The 16,631-nt window shown below is 44.4% G+C and overlaps 2 protein-coding genes across 10 annotated transcripts in view; both read right to left on the bottom strand.

The window, feature by feature from the left end:
* The window catches only part of LOC408602 (MKL/myocardin-like protein 2), a 285,759-nt gene that overhangs the window by 32,294 nt on the left and 236,834 nt on the right, over positions 1 to 16,631 (bottom strand). Inside the window, exons 1-2 of one of the 9 annotated variants that reach the window (XM_006567938.3) lie at positions 7,790 to 7,943; positions 56 to 542 (exon numbers count right to left, since the gene is read on the bottom strand). The exons of 7 other annotated variants lie outside the window; for them this stretch is intronic. In XM_006567938.3, coding sequence (XP_006568001.2) covers positions 56 to 146 — 91 coding nt within the window. In that variant the 5' untranslated portion in view covers positions 147 to 542; positions 7,790 to 7,943. Of the gene's footprint in view, positions 1 to 55; positions 971 to 7,789; positions 7,944 to 16,631 lie in introns of those variants that run through there. One more of the 9 variants, XM_006567939.3, reaches the window with a different exon arrangement.
* On the bottom strand, positions 7,962 to 9,103 carry LOC113219140. Its single transcript, XM_026444074.1, has 2 exons — positions 8,132 to 9,103; positions 7,962 to 8,033 (listed from the first exon to the last, which is right to left on the bottom strand). The coding sequence occupies exons 1-2, from the start codon at positions 9,083 to 9,085 to the stop codon at positions 8,004 to 8,006; spliced, it is 984 nt and encodes a 327-aa protein (XP_026299859.1). The 5' UTR covers positions 9,086 to 9,103; the 3' UTR covers positions 7,962 to 8,003.

The following is a 16,631-nucleotide window of genomic DNA, read 5'->3' as shown; positions in this document are numbered from 1 at the left end:
ATATCTTTTAATTAGTGAAAAAAAAAAGGAAAAGAAAGGCAGAATGGAACATTACCTTTGTCGCGCTTGATGCGTCTGCAAATGGCGCACATGCGTCGCGCGCAGTGCTGCCTCTCGGACTTTTGCTCCGTGTCCAAGGTAACCATGATTGATGGATATTTTTGAATAAATAAAACCACTTTCTTCTCTCTTTATACGTGTGAATATATCTATATATATTTGTGTGTATTTATATTAAAATACACGCGCTTCGAAAAATTTCACTGAACAAGTTCTCCTGTCATTACGGGATGGGAACGAGTCGAGTCCCCCTCCCCCGTGTGTTCCCTTCGACTTGACACTCTTACAAAATTTCGAAACGATCTCCTTGGGGTTACACTCGAGCACTATCAAGTCAAGTTTCACGATATTATCACAGCTGATCCGATTTTCCGCACTGACTAGATGATGGAATCAATCCTCTTCTTCTAAACGACGATTCGAAAAAATTCACACCGCTCCTGGCCACGATGCTCGACGCAATCCCAACAATTTGCGGATCCCTGCAACCATCGAATCTTAGAATCGATATTCCTCGATCGTGTCTCGAAGAATCTCTCGTAGATAGAGAGACCCTTTCCTCGATAATTTTTCTTTCCCTCCTCCTTTTTCCTTCTTCTCAAGAAAGAAAAATTTACACCGAATCAAACCACGAGGATAATCATCCTGGAGAGGGTTGAAATATTTATCGGCCAATATTTTTTAGCCCGCTCTTCGATTCCGTCCTCCTCGTTGCCTCCGGAATGTTGGCCCGTTTCTACATTTTATTAACAACCACCGGCCGCTTAATTAATCGTCAACAATTTAAACAATCGGCCGTTTGTGATATAACACTTTCTCTCTCGGCTCCCTTTCTTGATTGGAAACCACGACTACTACTACGACGGCCCACGGTTTGAATTTCACGCGCGTTTTCTCCTCCTGCGCGCAGCACGTACACGGGAATTGATTTCACCTTTGTATATATATATATATATCTCGTTAACCGCGTGCACAACCGTTGCGTTTCGCGCGATTCTTTCGACTAAAGCGGAGCCCGCTAATAACTACGCCTAATCGACGCGGGGATGACGAATCGCGTCGCGTAAGTAAGCTCGCTCACCGCGCGAACAATAAAATTGCGGTGAAACGATCAGGCTCCGCCCATGAAGAACAGAAAATCACCACCTAATGATTTATACTTATACGATGCGCGCACACACACACACACTATTAAACACAAGAATCGCAGAATCGAGGCTGCTGATTGGAAAACGGAGAGTTTTGTCCGAGAAAAATCTTGGACAAACACGCACACACGCGTGTGCTGTTTGATTTAATTTCGAATTCGATCGAAATTACGTGGAAAAACGCGAGGAAGGATTACAACGAAATTTCGATCTTGTCGTGAGAACCGTCCTTCTCTCGTCTCCAACGACTAATTAAGCTTGATTCAATTTGATTAATCCCCGATCTCTGGGGAGGGGGGCAATTAGCGGCGAGAGATCGGTCTCAGTGGCCTAATCGTATCAAATTAATAGAGTTCAAGGATGGCGAGGACGATTTTTCTCCCCCTCCTTCTTCTCTCCTCCTTGTTCTCGTTCGATCCGTCCGTTTCTTTTGGTACTTGCGTGGGCGGCGTTTCGCCGCTGCACGTCGCGAAATTACGGTGAATTATCGACGGCCGGTCGGAGGCGCTTCGTGGAACTTTCGAAAACGTGAGAGGTAAACACTTGCCCGGCGGCTACCCATTCAGAAAAATCGTGGTGAGTGAAAGCAACGCAAAAAAAAGAAGAAGGAAAAAAAAGAGAGAGAAAAAAAGAAATGTCGATCCTCGCCATAGAAAATGAGAAGATTTCCTCTCGAGATCCCCTCGATGAGATTTCACGGTTTTCACAGAGGAGGATGATATCTCGTAGCAATTTTGTATGGAGTTTTTCTTTTTTTTTATTTTAAAGGACGCCTTTATCGAAGATTCTACGGTATAATTATCCGGTAGCCGGGGTAGAACGTTACCATTAAGATCAAGAAAAGAAAGAAAGAAGAAAAAAAGGAGCGAAACCTGCCACCTTGAAGCATCGCGTTTATAGACGAGGCCCGACGACAATCAATTATCCTATATGGAAAACGTAAACAGTCCCTGCCTCGTAGGCGCTCGTGTAAGACGTTACGTGCTATTACCGACAAATCGATTTATCAGTCTCACGCATAATTAACACCTTATATCCGTCGTATTCAATGTCCCTACAATCAGAAACATAATCTCAATTTTATATATGTATATATACTCTGTATTTCTCGACGATTCTACTTCATTTCGAACGTGCCTCCCAAATTTGGAATCCACCATAATATATCGCGATATTACTAGAGAGTCGTATTCTTACGACACGTTGTCCGATTGCGAGTTCATAAAATCATTAAACGTATGGAATGCGAAGCAACTGCACGTTACGTGCGAATGAATATGCCTATTCTTAAACACATAAAAATAACACAGATAAACCAAAATCTCGATCGCAATTCTACTATTCTGCAACTCATTAAATTTAACGCACCATCGAAAATGGATTACGCAACGAATTATTATTATTGTCGAAATCCTCTCTCTGAGATAATATCTCGCCAACGATTCTTCGCGGATTTATTCGAAACAACGGTGAAACAATTACATTTCTACAAATTACCACTTCGAAAAGAAAGATTCGATCGGTTCGAAGGCCCTATTTAATTTACATTCAAATTTTTTAATCGATTTAATTTACGATAGAAAAGCAGTGGATTCCCGAAAGCGGCGGCCGGAGAGACTTCGATGCCCGCGAAAGCGATGCGCCACGCGGCGCGCAATCGCGGCGAGTGGTTTCGCCACCACCGGGCGACGACGTCGCTTTTCGTCCTCGACAGGGCTTAATAACCATCATCGGGAGAGCATTAAAACGACGGCGTCCACGAGGAGGACGGTGTGGAAGCGGCAGTGAAAGTTGACAAAACACGGTGGAACGTCGGCCGACCGACGTGCGTACCACGACACCCACGTAAACCACGTTTAATTAACACCGAAATTATCGAAGCTCAGATACGCGATCCTTCTCTCGCGCTAAATAAGCGCCCACGTAATCACGCGACTCCCCCCTCCCCCACTCCCCTCCGATTATTATGTACATTTTTAATTATCTCGAGATCTTGGTCGCCCACCGAACGCGCGTTTACTTCGCGTTTACGCTCCATCGTTCGTTTATTGCGAATCCTTCGTTTCGCAATTTTTCGCAATATGTTGTTTCCACGAGCGATAACAACGCTGAATGAAACTTCTTAGGAATTTTTTTTCAACTTTGATTTCAATTCGAGATAGGTATGTTAAATTATCAAAAGTGGATAATGAGATCGTGTTTTTCTTTTTACCAGAATTTAAAAATATAATCGAATTACTCGTACAAATTATGATCAGCTCGATATTGATACTCTGTTTTACATATATATACTTGAACTTTGTAGTTTCTTTTCTTGTAACATCTTTAAAACGGTTCCACGATGAAAGAAATTCAAGAACACGATAAAGTGCAAATATGTGCGGGAAAAAATCAAGATGTCTAAAATAATAATTAATTTAATAGATGTTTAATTATAAATCTCTAAAGTTCACGTTGTCGTGCACGAGTTTCGAATAATTCGAGACATACCGCCCACGATAAAAAAATGAAATACCCCGCTCGAAAATTCCATCTCATTTGTATGCTAATTCGTTTCGAAAGTTTTCCCTCGATAATTTTCATCTCGACTCGATCCCGCGTCTTCGGGATACGCGTTTCCTGCGCTAATTGATACGTAACACCGGCTACCATCATCTCGTTTCCTCGCCCTATTACCGCAATATTCCCCCTCGTACACTACTTAAGCGCAATCCGATTTCTCCCAATTCGAAACCGCTGTTTTATCCGTATTACCACGCTTTGCCCCACCATTAGATGGCATTATCGCATTATCGCGATCGATTACGCAATCGCAATCAGTTTCTACCGGATTACTGGTATTCGAGATGCGTGTTTGCCACGTGATTACCCGTAATCACTGTTATAAACCTCGCGATGAAGGATCAAGAAAAAAAAGGGGGTCCTTGGAGAGATACAGGGTGCTCTACATTCGATCCTAGATAAATACAACAAAAATTGAATATGTTTATAGAGTTAAATAAATAATTTACGATATATTATTCTTTTTTCTTCCATCATTAGATCTCTGATTTTTTCATACAAAAATTGAATATATTTATGGAGAGTTAAATAAATAATTTACGATATATTATCTTATTCTTTTTTCTTCCATCATTAGATCTCTGATTTTTTCATACAAAAATTGAATATATTTATGGAGAGTTAAATAAATAATTTACGATATATTATCTTATTCTTTTTTCTTCCATCATCAGATCTTTGATTTCTTTCGAAAATGAATTTCAACGTGATCCTTGAACGTTGATGAGATATTATTTGTTTAGAAAAGAATGGATAAGGAAATGAATCAGTCAGGAAGATAAAAAGAGAGAAAAAATTAGTTCAACACGAGAATATGAAGGAGTGAATAAGATATTTATGAATATATAATTTTTTCGCATTCGTTTCGATGATTTTAAATCAAAAGATTTCAAAGATCGAATATATTCGAGAGCATTCGAGATACAAGGTGCTCTACATTCGATCCTAGATAGATACAACAAAAATTGAATATATTTATGGAGAGTTAAATAAATAATTTACGATATATTATCTTATTCTTTTTTCTTCCATCATCAGATCTTTGATTTCTTTCGAAAATGAATTTCAACGTGATCCTTGAACGTTGATGAGATATTATTTGTTTAGAAAAGAATGGATAAGGAAATGAATCAGTCAGGAAGATAAAAAGAGAGAAAAAATTAGTTCAACACGAGAATATGAAGATGTGAATAAGATATTTATGTATAGTAATTTTTTCGCATTCGTTTCGAAATGATTTTAAATCAAAATCATTTCAAAGATCGAATATATTCGAGCACCCTGTATACTCTCAATTCCCGGCGAATCTTTCTTTCTCGATTTTCAACCTACTTATCACGGACATCGTTATTAACCGGCGGGAATTCGATCCGATGTTCATTAATCCCGCGACGCTTTTCTGCCGTTTTACAACGCCCCGCTTAATTAACCATGGCCAGGTTAATAGCGCAATTTGTTACTTTAACGACTTATCGAGTTACGAAATTAACACACTGGCCACTCTTGTTTATCGAATCCTCTCCTTTGCCACTGTCCGGGCAATCGATGAGAGATAAAACGATACGACGAGTTTGTAACAATTTTAGAAGTCGATATTTAATACGGAGGAGAATTTTAATATCATCTATATTAAAATAGAAAATGTTTCACGATGACGAGACGATTGAATCTCGATTAGAATTTTAGAAACGAAATCCCGAATGAAAGCAACATCTCGATTAACCCCAATTATTCCAATCAAAATCAAATTATCGATTCATCGAGAAGACGAGCAACTTAATTGACGTGGTTAACAATATTTCGATATAATCTACATCCATATATATATATATATTCTCTCGAGTCATGGTACGCAAGAAAAGTGTCGATGACGGTTCGGTTAAAAGGAGGGAGGGCGGCGGCATTATCGAGGCGGATCACGGCCGATCCTTGATAAAAGCGGCTCGTCAGCCGAATTTCAGGAGAAAAAGTAAAGGGGGTTGCGAAAGAGAAATCGGCCCTCTCCTGGATGCCCGAGGAGAGGAATCGGTTGGCCCCTCCCACGAGGCTCCCTGGCGGCTGGCTGGGCCGCTGCCTCGGCCTCGACACGCATTTCCAAAGACTCTTTTCGTCGTCACGGACCCATCAGCCTCCCCCCCTCCCCTTCCCCCGAATAACCGTCGATTCTTATCTGATCGTGCCGATCCTTCCCATGATCTTTCACTACGGCACGAATTTTTATTTCTCGCGTTGCACGCGTTCGATGGAAAACGGAACACGATCTCGCGCCCTACGCGTCGATGTTATCTATATGCTGGCCGACAACTGACAATCAAGGATTCACGATTTCACGAAACATCTCGACTCGAGAGAGAGAGAGAGAGAAACGTGGCACAAAATGCTCCAACGTTTCGACGACTCAATAATAATAACGACTCGGTGGAAAGTCAATGAGATACCTTCTTCTTCTTTTGGGGAATAGGGGAATATCTCGGGATAGGATATAATTTTGCAAGGCTCGACTTTGACGCGAGCCGCGTCCTGTCAACAGGAGGATATAACAGGCATTAACCGGTGAAAGTGGCGCGTACCGCTAAACCAAAATGTCCACCACCGTCTTCTTCAAGCGGGGGGCTAGCACGCACTTTGAAACGAAACCGGATCCCGTTCAATATTCGAGTCATTATGGCTCGCAGTGACAGCTCCTTCTTCCAGACCGAGAGAAATAAGTTTATGAATATATCGATTCGCCCAAGGGGACTCCCTTGATTTTTTTGTTTACCAATATCTCGACGCGCTTCTATACTCGAATATATTATCTCTCCGTTATTCGTCATTTTTTTTCTCCTTTTCTTTTTTTTTTTTTTTTTCGAACGCGTAAAATATTCGTTCTTGGTTATTTATGCTTCGTTTTCTTAAACCTTTCGCCACGGTTGATCCAACGGACGCGCTTGCTTACTTTTTTCTGCATAAGAAGTAGCAAATTCTTAATCTTGAAAAGTCTGCCTGCAAGAACAGTTGCATCGAAAGGCAGAGATTCCGGTCAATTAAAGGGGCTCCTTGCCGATCGAAGGCGAAATCGGTGGGAAAGGAAGAGAGACGAATTCTCTTAACACGAAACATTAACGATCGCGTTTCGATATCCAGAGTTCACATTTCGATTTAATTATCCGATTGGAATCGGTTGGTTAAGATAAGACACGTGTCCTCGTCATCGCTAAGATTATTTATCGAGCCGCCGCATCGGGATTCGCCATAAATTTCTGCCCGGCCACTCGTTAATGGCGATTTGCTCGAACCCCTCCCTTCCCCCGTTCGAAAATAACACCGTCAAATAGCTTATTTCGCAGGAGGAACGATTGTTGACGGCGTTCCTTGCTCGAGGAAGAAAAGGATTGGTGCAAACATTGTCGCCTTTCGACGGTGGAGAGGCCTCGAGAGTCCAATCCCTCCCGTCGCGTAAAATCCACTTAACCGAAACCCACGTAACCGAAACGTAAGGCGAGAAAAACGAGAGTTCCTCTCCTTCTTCTTCTTTTTTCCCTCCTCTCTTTCTCTTTCTTCCTCGAGAAGGATATCTCTTCTTCTCTCTCTCCTCGAGAAGGCATTGCAAAAGAAGCAAAGTACAGGAACCGAAGATGGAAGCGAGAGAACGAAAATAATAATCCAAAGCCCTTCGATTATTATTATTGCATCGTTGGAAGGAGAAGGAAGACGATACCAGGTATCGACACGGTTTACACACTGTTTATTCCTTGTACTTCGACAAGAAACAAGGGAGGGAAAGGGCACTGTATTCGCGCAGGCTCTCGATCATCGGGATTCCAGAGCGGCACACAGCTGTCTGCATACGTCACTCGCCGGGATTACTTATTCGTTCCGTGCGTATTCTTTCTTCATCACGCGGATGGACGGGTTTATTACCCTCCCCTCCCCCTAAATATCCACTGGATATGGAAAAACTGCGGCGCGGAGGCACAAAGGAGGACGGAAGCGGGGAAGAGCGGGCTATCCGGCGAGATAACGACCAGGATGCGCACCATTCAATTTCATCCGCGAGGAGCAGGCGGAGCGTCGGCGGTCGAGCAGGAGCATGTTAGGCGAGGCACCGCACCGTTCTTCTCATCGAGAAACACGCGCACACACACACATACACACACACCATCGAACTCGACACAAGTCACGAGTTCACAACTTGAACCAGGCACCACCGTCGAAAATTTCTTTACTTCTCCACGAGAAACACCTCCACGATCACGGAGTACGTAATACACATATATCTATCTAAGCACAAAAGAAACACACTCCTAGTGGCGATCCTTCGCTCGACAAACTCTCTTTCCCTCTCTCTTTTTCCTTTTTCCTCCCCCCTACGCCTTTACCAGAGGTGGGAAAAGAAAAAAAACTCCCCTTCCCTCCTCGGGTCGAACACCACCCACGGGGGTGTATCGGCGCGGCGGTTCGGGGTTGACCGTTGGGGGTTCGCGCACTATAAATACACCGAGGCACCACACCGAGGGTCGCGCGCACGTGGCGGAGAAGAGTTGGCTCGAAGGCTCGAGGCGAGCAACAAACGCGGCCGTTTCCCGAACGGTTTGGCGGACGGTCGGTCGGTCGGAGGCGGGGGTGGTGGACGTGGACACTACGGGCGGGATACGTGATATCGATGGACGGATCGATCGATGGATCGATCGGTCGGCCGGTGGTTCGATGCGGTGTCGCGCGGCGCGGCGCGTCGTGTCGCGGCACGACACGCGATAGAAATGGGGAAAAAGGGAGAGAGCGAGAGAAAGAACGGGCGACGTGCACGGGCGGCGACGGAGAGAGGGAGGCAAAAAGGGGAGAGAGTGGGAGGGAGGGAGGTAGGGAGAGAGAGAGAGAGAGAGAGAGAAAGAGAGAGAGAGGGGGAGAGAGAGAGAGAGGGAGGGAGAAAGCACGCGCTTCCTGGGAGAGAGAGTGCGATCTGCGCCCGGTCTCTCGGCTCGTCTCTGACTGGTGTTGTGTGCGCCGCTCACGAGAGAGCACAGCCTGTGCGCTGCGTGCTGGTACACGGCCTGGGGGCCACGTGACACGGTCCCCTGCAGGAGGTAGGACCGCTTCGTCGCCCGCCGTCCCTTCCCTCCCCCCCACTGTTCCCCGTTGTATGCGTCGGCGCGCGTGTTTATGCGATTTGCGCGCCAGTGTGGAGCGCGCGTGTGGGCCGCATTACGACCGCTGGCCCGTGACACCGAGCCCACGGCGGAGGGAGAGGCCTCCCTCGTCCCGTCTCCTTCGCTCTCGTCTTCGTCTTCCCACCGAACGAAACCTTCGCGCGCCGTACCCGAAGACGACGACATCCGATCGACTCGTGCAGAACCGCAAGAATCGAAACTGAAGGAAATCCGCCCGTGCGAGACAAACGAGAAAAGAATCTTCGAAGGAGTGGAGGGAAGATTTCGGTGGAATAGAGAGAAAGAGAGAGAGAGAGAGAGCCACTGTCGTGGCATCCTGCGCAGCGAGTGCAAAACGATGCAGAGGCGGGTCGAGGGGAACAGTCGAGGACTGCTCCGCGGCGCGGTGGTGGGGGAAGCGCGGGGCCGGTGGTGGGGGGAGGGGGCAGCATCGAGTGGGAGGACTGGGCCCGCGGGCCCCGTCGCGCCAGGGGTGGGGGGCGCCCGGTCTGTCCTTCTTCCACTCGCCCCGTGGCCTTTTTCCCTGGCGGCGGAAGAGGGGCGAAGGGAGAGAGAGGGAGGAGGAGGAGGAGGAGAGGCACGGTGGACGGGTAGGCAGGGGTGGGGCGGCCTACGACCCCGCCAGGCGCGTGCCCCGAGTCAGCTCGTATACTCTACCGCGCACGATTGATAACGAGCCGTGGCGTACCGCGGTGGTTTACTGCCGCGAATTTTTCGGCTGACCGACCGAATCACCGGCCCCTAACTCATTTCTGCGCGCTCGTTCTCCCCGAGAGAACACTCGGCTTGCACGGACGGACGATCGTCGTGAAAGTAAAAAGATCGAGGCGAGATCGAAAATAATTTCGTTCGAAAAAAATTTTTAGAATATTCGATCCCATCCGTCGAATGCGTGTTTTACTTCGTAGAAGATAGAGAAACGAGTTGTCGTCCCTGTAATCGGGAATCATGAATCAGTTTCGCGTGTAGTTTCGGTGGTTGTTGGCCGTGCCAATCTATTTTCCGCGCGGCGTATAATAGCCGCGGGACAACATAGGCCTCTCGTCGAAATATATCCCGGCACCCATCTTTGCGCAAGAGGCGCATCGGTTTCAGAGAGAGGCCCGGAGAGTCCGTTTCACAGCCGCGATATCGTAGCTTTCTACGGTGGACGGTGGAATAGATGAGACAGCCGAGAGGTCGAGACGAGAGCCAGGCTCGGCGCTTTGGTTGGTTTACGAATATCTGGGAAAAGATGACGGAACGAGGACTGGTGCTGCATCGCGCGCCAGTGTGTATTTATAGAATAAACGAACGAAGAGGATCGTAAGCTAATGGCCGCATAAATAGCGCATCTTTCTCGAGAGGCGGCCGCGACTTTTTAACCGGAAGGAAAACTCTCTCTCTCTTTATATCTCTATCTCTCTCTTCGAGTTTTTAAAAGCGGCTCGTAAACGAGATTCATAAATCCAGGCCCTCGTTCAACACGGCGCGGGGCCGGTGTCGCGGCGAGTGTCGCGAAGAAACCGATTATCCGGCGTTGAACACGAGCTGTAAAAAAGTTACACGAAGGGCGAAGGGAACAAGGCGCGTGATAGGATTACCCGATGGATGGGTCGGGGAGGGAGGAGGAGCCGAAAACCCGAGGAAGTACGGACTTCCGCGAAACGCCGATGGAATTTTAAACGATCATATGTTCCCCTCGAATCCGAACCTCTGTCAAACTTTTTGTATTTTTAGACAAATATCGTTGATCGTATACAATTTTCCCTCTTTTCATCGACCGAGAAGATCGATACAATTTCTTTGCAAAATCTTCAACAATCTCTCATACGAAAAATTTTTATTATATATTTTATTATATATTATTTATTATATATTTTTATTATATATTATTATATTTTATTATAAGAAAAAAGAAGAAGAACGTGTCCATCGATTCGCAATATTACGTCGAAAAGAAAGAGAAAATCCAATTACAAGGATTAGATTCGATATAGAAGAAAGATCGTAAGGGCATTTGTTACATACTTTTCTCGAATGATCGGCAAGACGATTATCGAACGTGATATCCGAGGAGAGGGGGGCCCGATCGTTTGACCGGAAGTGAAGTCGCCCACGCGACCGATTCGTCCGTGATAAGTTGGCGCCGCGGGGTGGGGGCCGTGGCCAGATACCCGTGGCGTGCTCGTCGCCGATCGGGTCACCTCTCTCGCCCACCGTTTCTGTGTTTTGTAAATCGAAAAGTCGATTTCGGAATTGCTCGCTACCGCCCACGTCGGCCTCGCGTTTTTCGACGAAACAACGTCCGGCTTCGCCTACGTCCGGCCAGAAGGGCGTCATCCCAACTTCTGAATTCTGATCTCATAACGTTGTTCGAAGAATGTGAAGATGCTTCGAGAGCTATTCGTCTATTGAACGATCTATCGAAGAAACTATTAAGTTGGAGAAGAAACTATGTCACTGGAGAAGAAGAATTAAGGAGAAACAACAAACTTGTTTAGACAAAATGTAAAAAATATAAATAAGAAGAAGAGTAATTACTCGTTAAAATATCGGAGTCAAAGTTTGTGTCAATTTTGTATTCCCTCCTTTTTTGAAGTTGCATCCCGAAACGTGTTTCATTCAGCCATCGATTTCAAGAATCAAATTTTCGTCGCGATTATGAAGGATTATCTTCGTAAACCTGAGACCTGAGATTGAAGAAACGAAAAAAAAAGGAAATAATACGATGTCAGGCGATGATAACTCTCGCGTTCTCGAGCGTGCAAAGCAAGCGTGAAATCGAGAGAAGGGCCGCGAAAAGGCAAGGCAAAAGAGTCCATCTTATTGACAGTCGGTTGTTCGTCGCGGTGGATTAAGGAAACGGGGCTTAGAGAGAGAGAGATCCTCGCGGACGATCCTCGTCGACAAATCGTTCCGATTGTCGCGCCGCCCTTCTTATCCGCTTATTACACCGTTGGGCCCAGACCGTGGGACTGATCGATGCAACGACACGATCCAACGAGTTCCGCCGCTCCGATAATCCGCACTCGGATCGAATATTAAGTCCGACCTGTTGAAAATCCGACGACACCTCGAGAATTGAGGGATGATTCGAGGATGAATCGTGGTCGAGTTGTGTGCAACGAAGTTTAACAAAAAGAAAGAAAAAAGAACTTCATCGGAGATAATAAAGCGAATAAGATCGTCGTTCGAACGAAAGAAAAGAACCAGAGAGAAGAAGAAATCTTAACAACGCTAATTAGAAAAGTAGTGGTACTGGTACGATTAGATGGTTAATTAAAACGATGCTTACGTACAACACGAGAAAAATCGCGTATTCAAGAATTAATCTACTTACGATTCGTATTTATCCAACCGTACAATATTTAATAAAAATTAATCGACTATATTTTCGAGAAGTTAAATTTGACGAGAATTCGGAACGAGCGAGTTAATCGCAATTAATCAGCTCGTCGCCGTTGGTGTACAGGCTATTTTACATAACCCCCATAGTTAATTAACTGGCTTGATTAACTACCACCGATAACTCTCAACACCGAGTTCATAAACAAGCCAGAGGAATTATCTCCCTCCTCCCTGAAATTTGGAGCCCCTCCTCCTTCCTTACTGCCGATCTAAAATCGGCTATAAACGTTAATTAGCGGCCTCGCAGTCCATCGATAGTCGACGACCTTCCCCTCCTAATTTATGAATAACGATGGCGCGATCCTCCTCGTCATCGTGGACGAGGAGGACGAGGAGGAGGAGGAGCGGAGAGACGATAGTTTTTGCCACGATCCGCTCGAAGGTTGTTCTATTAATTTTCTAACGCACTGTCCGAGGGAATCGCGAGGTGAATGCCGCCGCGTCGCTTCTTACTCGACGATCATTACCGCGTGTTGGGAATGTTAACGAATGTTTCGCACGAGGTTTTGCGACCGTGACTGGTCGCAATTTTCGCCGCTGGTTTCCACCGGTTCAACGGTGGATCGACGATCCACCGGTTTCGATCAATTTCCACCAGAAATTTTCCATTAATCGGCGTTCCTTTAAAGTTCATCTCCAAGCTAATTATTAATGATGAATTGAGATCGAATAACAATAACAGGAAAACTGGAGGATCTATTAATAATAATAGATGTTCATCCAAATTCGTAGAGAAATAACGAGAGGGGAATTTGGGTCAAAAATTGAAACCGATCCCCGTTATCCGATTGTTGATCGGAGTTAATTGCAACGCGATTAGATTGGAAAAGGTTGGAGGAGATTTTTTTTTTTTTATTCCGAAGTTGGAAGTCTTGGAACTTCTAAATGTCTCTATCATTGGAGCGGCAGCTAATTATCTTGGGAGAGCAAGATGGCCGCAACGTATCGGAATTCTTGAAACCGCGAGCGACGATACAATATAAACACCACATTAGGGACGAGATCGAATTCGAACGGAGCAATGTTGCACAGTTACCGTTCCAATTATCCGCAATTTGTATTACCGTTTTGCGCTTTGGGATCTTTAACGCGTCGTATATAGGCGACGACCAGGCACGATTAAAATTTCGCCGCGATTGCAAAGGTCTGAAATATTTCCGACGATATCTGATAATTCAACAAATACCGTTGAAAGGGAGCAGAAAAAGAAGTTTAACAAGCGCGATGAACGCGCCAAAGTGGATATTTTTCTTCTGCTTTCGTCGTGCTATTTTTAAATCAATCTTTGGATAAAAGTCGTTTTAAAAAATGATTATTTAACCGTTGATTACATAATATAATTTTATCTTATTTATATTTACATATATCTCCAGTTTCTAAATAAATTTCGTGGCATTTTTTTCGAAATTTAAATTTAATAGAAATTCGTATCGCAAAGATTTATTTAATCAGATTTTTTTTAACATTTTTGATGATGATTAATAACAATTAATAAGAAAAGAAAATTTAAGGAATACTGTTATTTAAAAAAATATGTGTAATCACAACTATTTTAAAAGGAAGCACGCTTAATATTCGATTCGAGCATTGGGTAAATGAGTTTTTAAAGAAAAAGCGTGTTTCGAGGACGGCCCGATTAAAATTTCTCACGAAAAATTTTTCTCAACCAACACTTGACCGATTTTTCAGGTCTCCGTATTATGCGATAAGCATCAGTCTCGTAGCTCGTCTGAAGTGGCCTGTAAACACAGCCACCTGAACTAGTTGATCGTGGGTGCCGCGCGGATACGAAGCAGGAATTCGAAGAGGCTCGAGAGACTTGGATGGAAAAGTGCCTCGTATTTCATTACACCGTCACACATTGATGAAAAACTTCTTCAAAAAAGAATTTTAAAAAAGTAATATTCAAATTCAATTATACTCTAACTCGTACCAATTTTCATTTTCACTTTTCACTTAGATTTGAAAAAAAAAAAGAAAAGAGAAGCGCGTATTATATTCTTCGTTATACCTCGGCATGACTCAACGGATCGGATCGGTTCGCGTGGTGCAACCACCGAAAATTCGGCCGAGCGGCGAAAGATTTACACGATCCTCGCCCGCTAATTTATGCATTCTCGTGCGTTCGAGGGCGTTAAACACTCTCGTTTAGAGAACGGCGCGAAATTAAGAGCGGCGCGATGCGGGTCGTAAAATAATTTCTGCGCCTCGTGGAGGGATATGATGAGGGATATCGTTGCGCAATCGAAGGTATCGCTCGACAAAGAGACAGAGAAAGAGGGACGAATCGAAATCGTTACTGAAAGAGAGAGAGAGAGAGGATTACCTTAGCAGCAAAGAGCGGATCGAAGAGCGCGCCACCACTTAAAATTCCTCCATGATAAAATTGTATTTATCGGCAATATATTTCGGCGCGTTCAACGCAACGGATGAATATTCGAGGGGAGGGAGAGGAACAGTAGTGCGCAATAAAAGCTGTCGCTATAAAATCCCCGTCCCTCTTCGATAATAAACCCTCGACTTTCCATTCTTCCTCCCCTTTCCACGCGACCTCCTCCGCTCTTTTTCTTTCTTATTGGGCAATTAGAGGTTTGCCGGGTTGCGTGCTCGTCGCGCGACATTATAACACTTTCCGCGCAACACCGGAGTTCAAGGAGTTTGTGTTACGACATAAAGCGGCGCTGCGTTACGCAGGCCAATTACGCCCACGCGCGAGCCTCGCTGTTATGAAGTTCTTTATATTATATCGAAAGAGAATACTTTCCGCTACAATAAGGCCTTCCTCGAACCTGCCTGATCACCACTTCGTAAATTCGCCGATTTAATTCCTCCTTCTGGATCGAATTCAAAAAGATTAATTTTTCGTGAATCGTGTCGTATCGACGAGTCGAGATTTTGATCCGAGAACGAGAGGAATTATTTGAATATTTGGGAGCTTATGAAAAAATGAATTTAAAAATCTAAAGGATTAATATATATATATATATTTATATTGTATAGATATAAGATATGGATAATGGAACGATATAATCGATATTATTATAGCATTCAGGAAAAAGCAAAGAACGAACGTGTAATTACATTTCTGGAAATGTAAAAATATGTTTGGAAAAAAGTTGTCGTTCACGTATATTTAAATTTTCTATTATAAATCCGCACGATAGTCGAACCTAATAGTTGAACCGAGATTTATCGCGGCCGTTTCGCCGCGGGACTAATTTAATTCGCCGCGAAATAAACTTCACGGACCGGTGGCCGGCGCCAGTGCAGTTTATTCCGCGATAACCTTTTGCCGGTGAATAATATTTGCCTTATGGTCGGTGCCGCGACATTGACGAAAGAGAAAATTACCGCAGCAACGGAGAGAGAGAGGAAAAAAGAAAGGAAGGAAGGAAGAGAAACACATTGGAAGGAAAAATTGGATGGATTCGATGATTGGATAGCTCGAAACAAGGAAACGCATGGATGATGACCCATATATTCACGATACGAAAGAACGTTTGGCTTTCGAGCGTTTTGGCTAACAATAGATCCCCCTCGAAGTTGCGTCTACTTCAACATCTCGCTCCATGACTCGCTCTTCAACCACTTATTCGAGTTATCAGAGAAATATTCCAATTTTTCGATTCTTGACGACACAGAAATCCTTGTAATGCAAGTTAAAAACTCAACAAAGTTTTAAAAGTCTTCTTTAAATCAGAGAAGTTTTCTTTCGAATATTTAATTGGTAGGCTTTTGAACACGAATTTGGAGTTTGGAGAATCTCAAAGATTAAAGGGAGCAATGAGAGGGAAAGGAAAAAGGGATTTCGAGGATTTCATAAAATTTTACGAATCTGAAAATTCATTTTCGTCTATGTATCCACGATTTAGAGGGATATTCCTCGTCTATAAGGGAAAGATTTACGAAGATGTGATGGTCATAACCGAAACGGTACGGTTAGATACAAGGTGCAGAATCGCTCGAGAGATCAAACGGGATCGTAATCCTCTTGTTTTCGGGACACGGACGCGGAATAGTTGTGTCTCCGAGTTGGAGAGAGATTTGTAGGGATCTATTTAGCAAACAACTGTACGGGTTCACCTTCGTTGGAACGGTTGAAAATTCGGTTGGTGCGATGAAAAAGACGAGTGCCCGTTTGGCAACCGGTAGACTAATAAAATAAATTGTGCGTGAAGAAATTCGTGCAAGTTATGTCATTGTGCGTCACTGGCATTTAATTTACAACGCGCTATACGTGACCAGTGATCTAACCTCTGAATAATTCTTCCAGACAATATATATATATATACAACCTTCCTCGTGCATTTTCTCTCTTCGA

Source organism: Apis mellifera, linkage group LG1 (genome assembly GCF_003254395.2).
Source record: "Apis mellifera strain DH4 linkage group LG1, Amel_HAv3.1, whole genome shotgun sequence".
In the NCBI taxonomy this organism is placed as follows: domain Eukaryota; kingdom Metazoa; phylum Arthropoda; class Insecta; order Hymenoptera; family Apidae; genus Apis; species Apis mellifera.
The sequence above is the reverse complement of the archived record's forward strand: the minus strand, read 5'-3'. Positions and strand labels throughout refer to the sequence as shown.

Bases quoted from the DNA above. Each gene is read 5' to 3' on its own strand.
- LOC113219140 (XM_026444074.1), bottom strand. From the start codon at position 9,085: ATGTCGTCGTCTTCGGGTACGGCGCGCGAAGGTTTCGTTCGGTGGGAA. The intron at 8,034-8,131 runs GTAAAGGCGTAG...TTTTGTGCTTAG, and splicing joins TTTTTCTTTTCCCACCTCTG to ATAGATATATGTGTATTACG.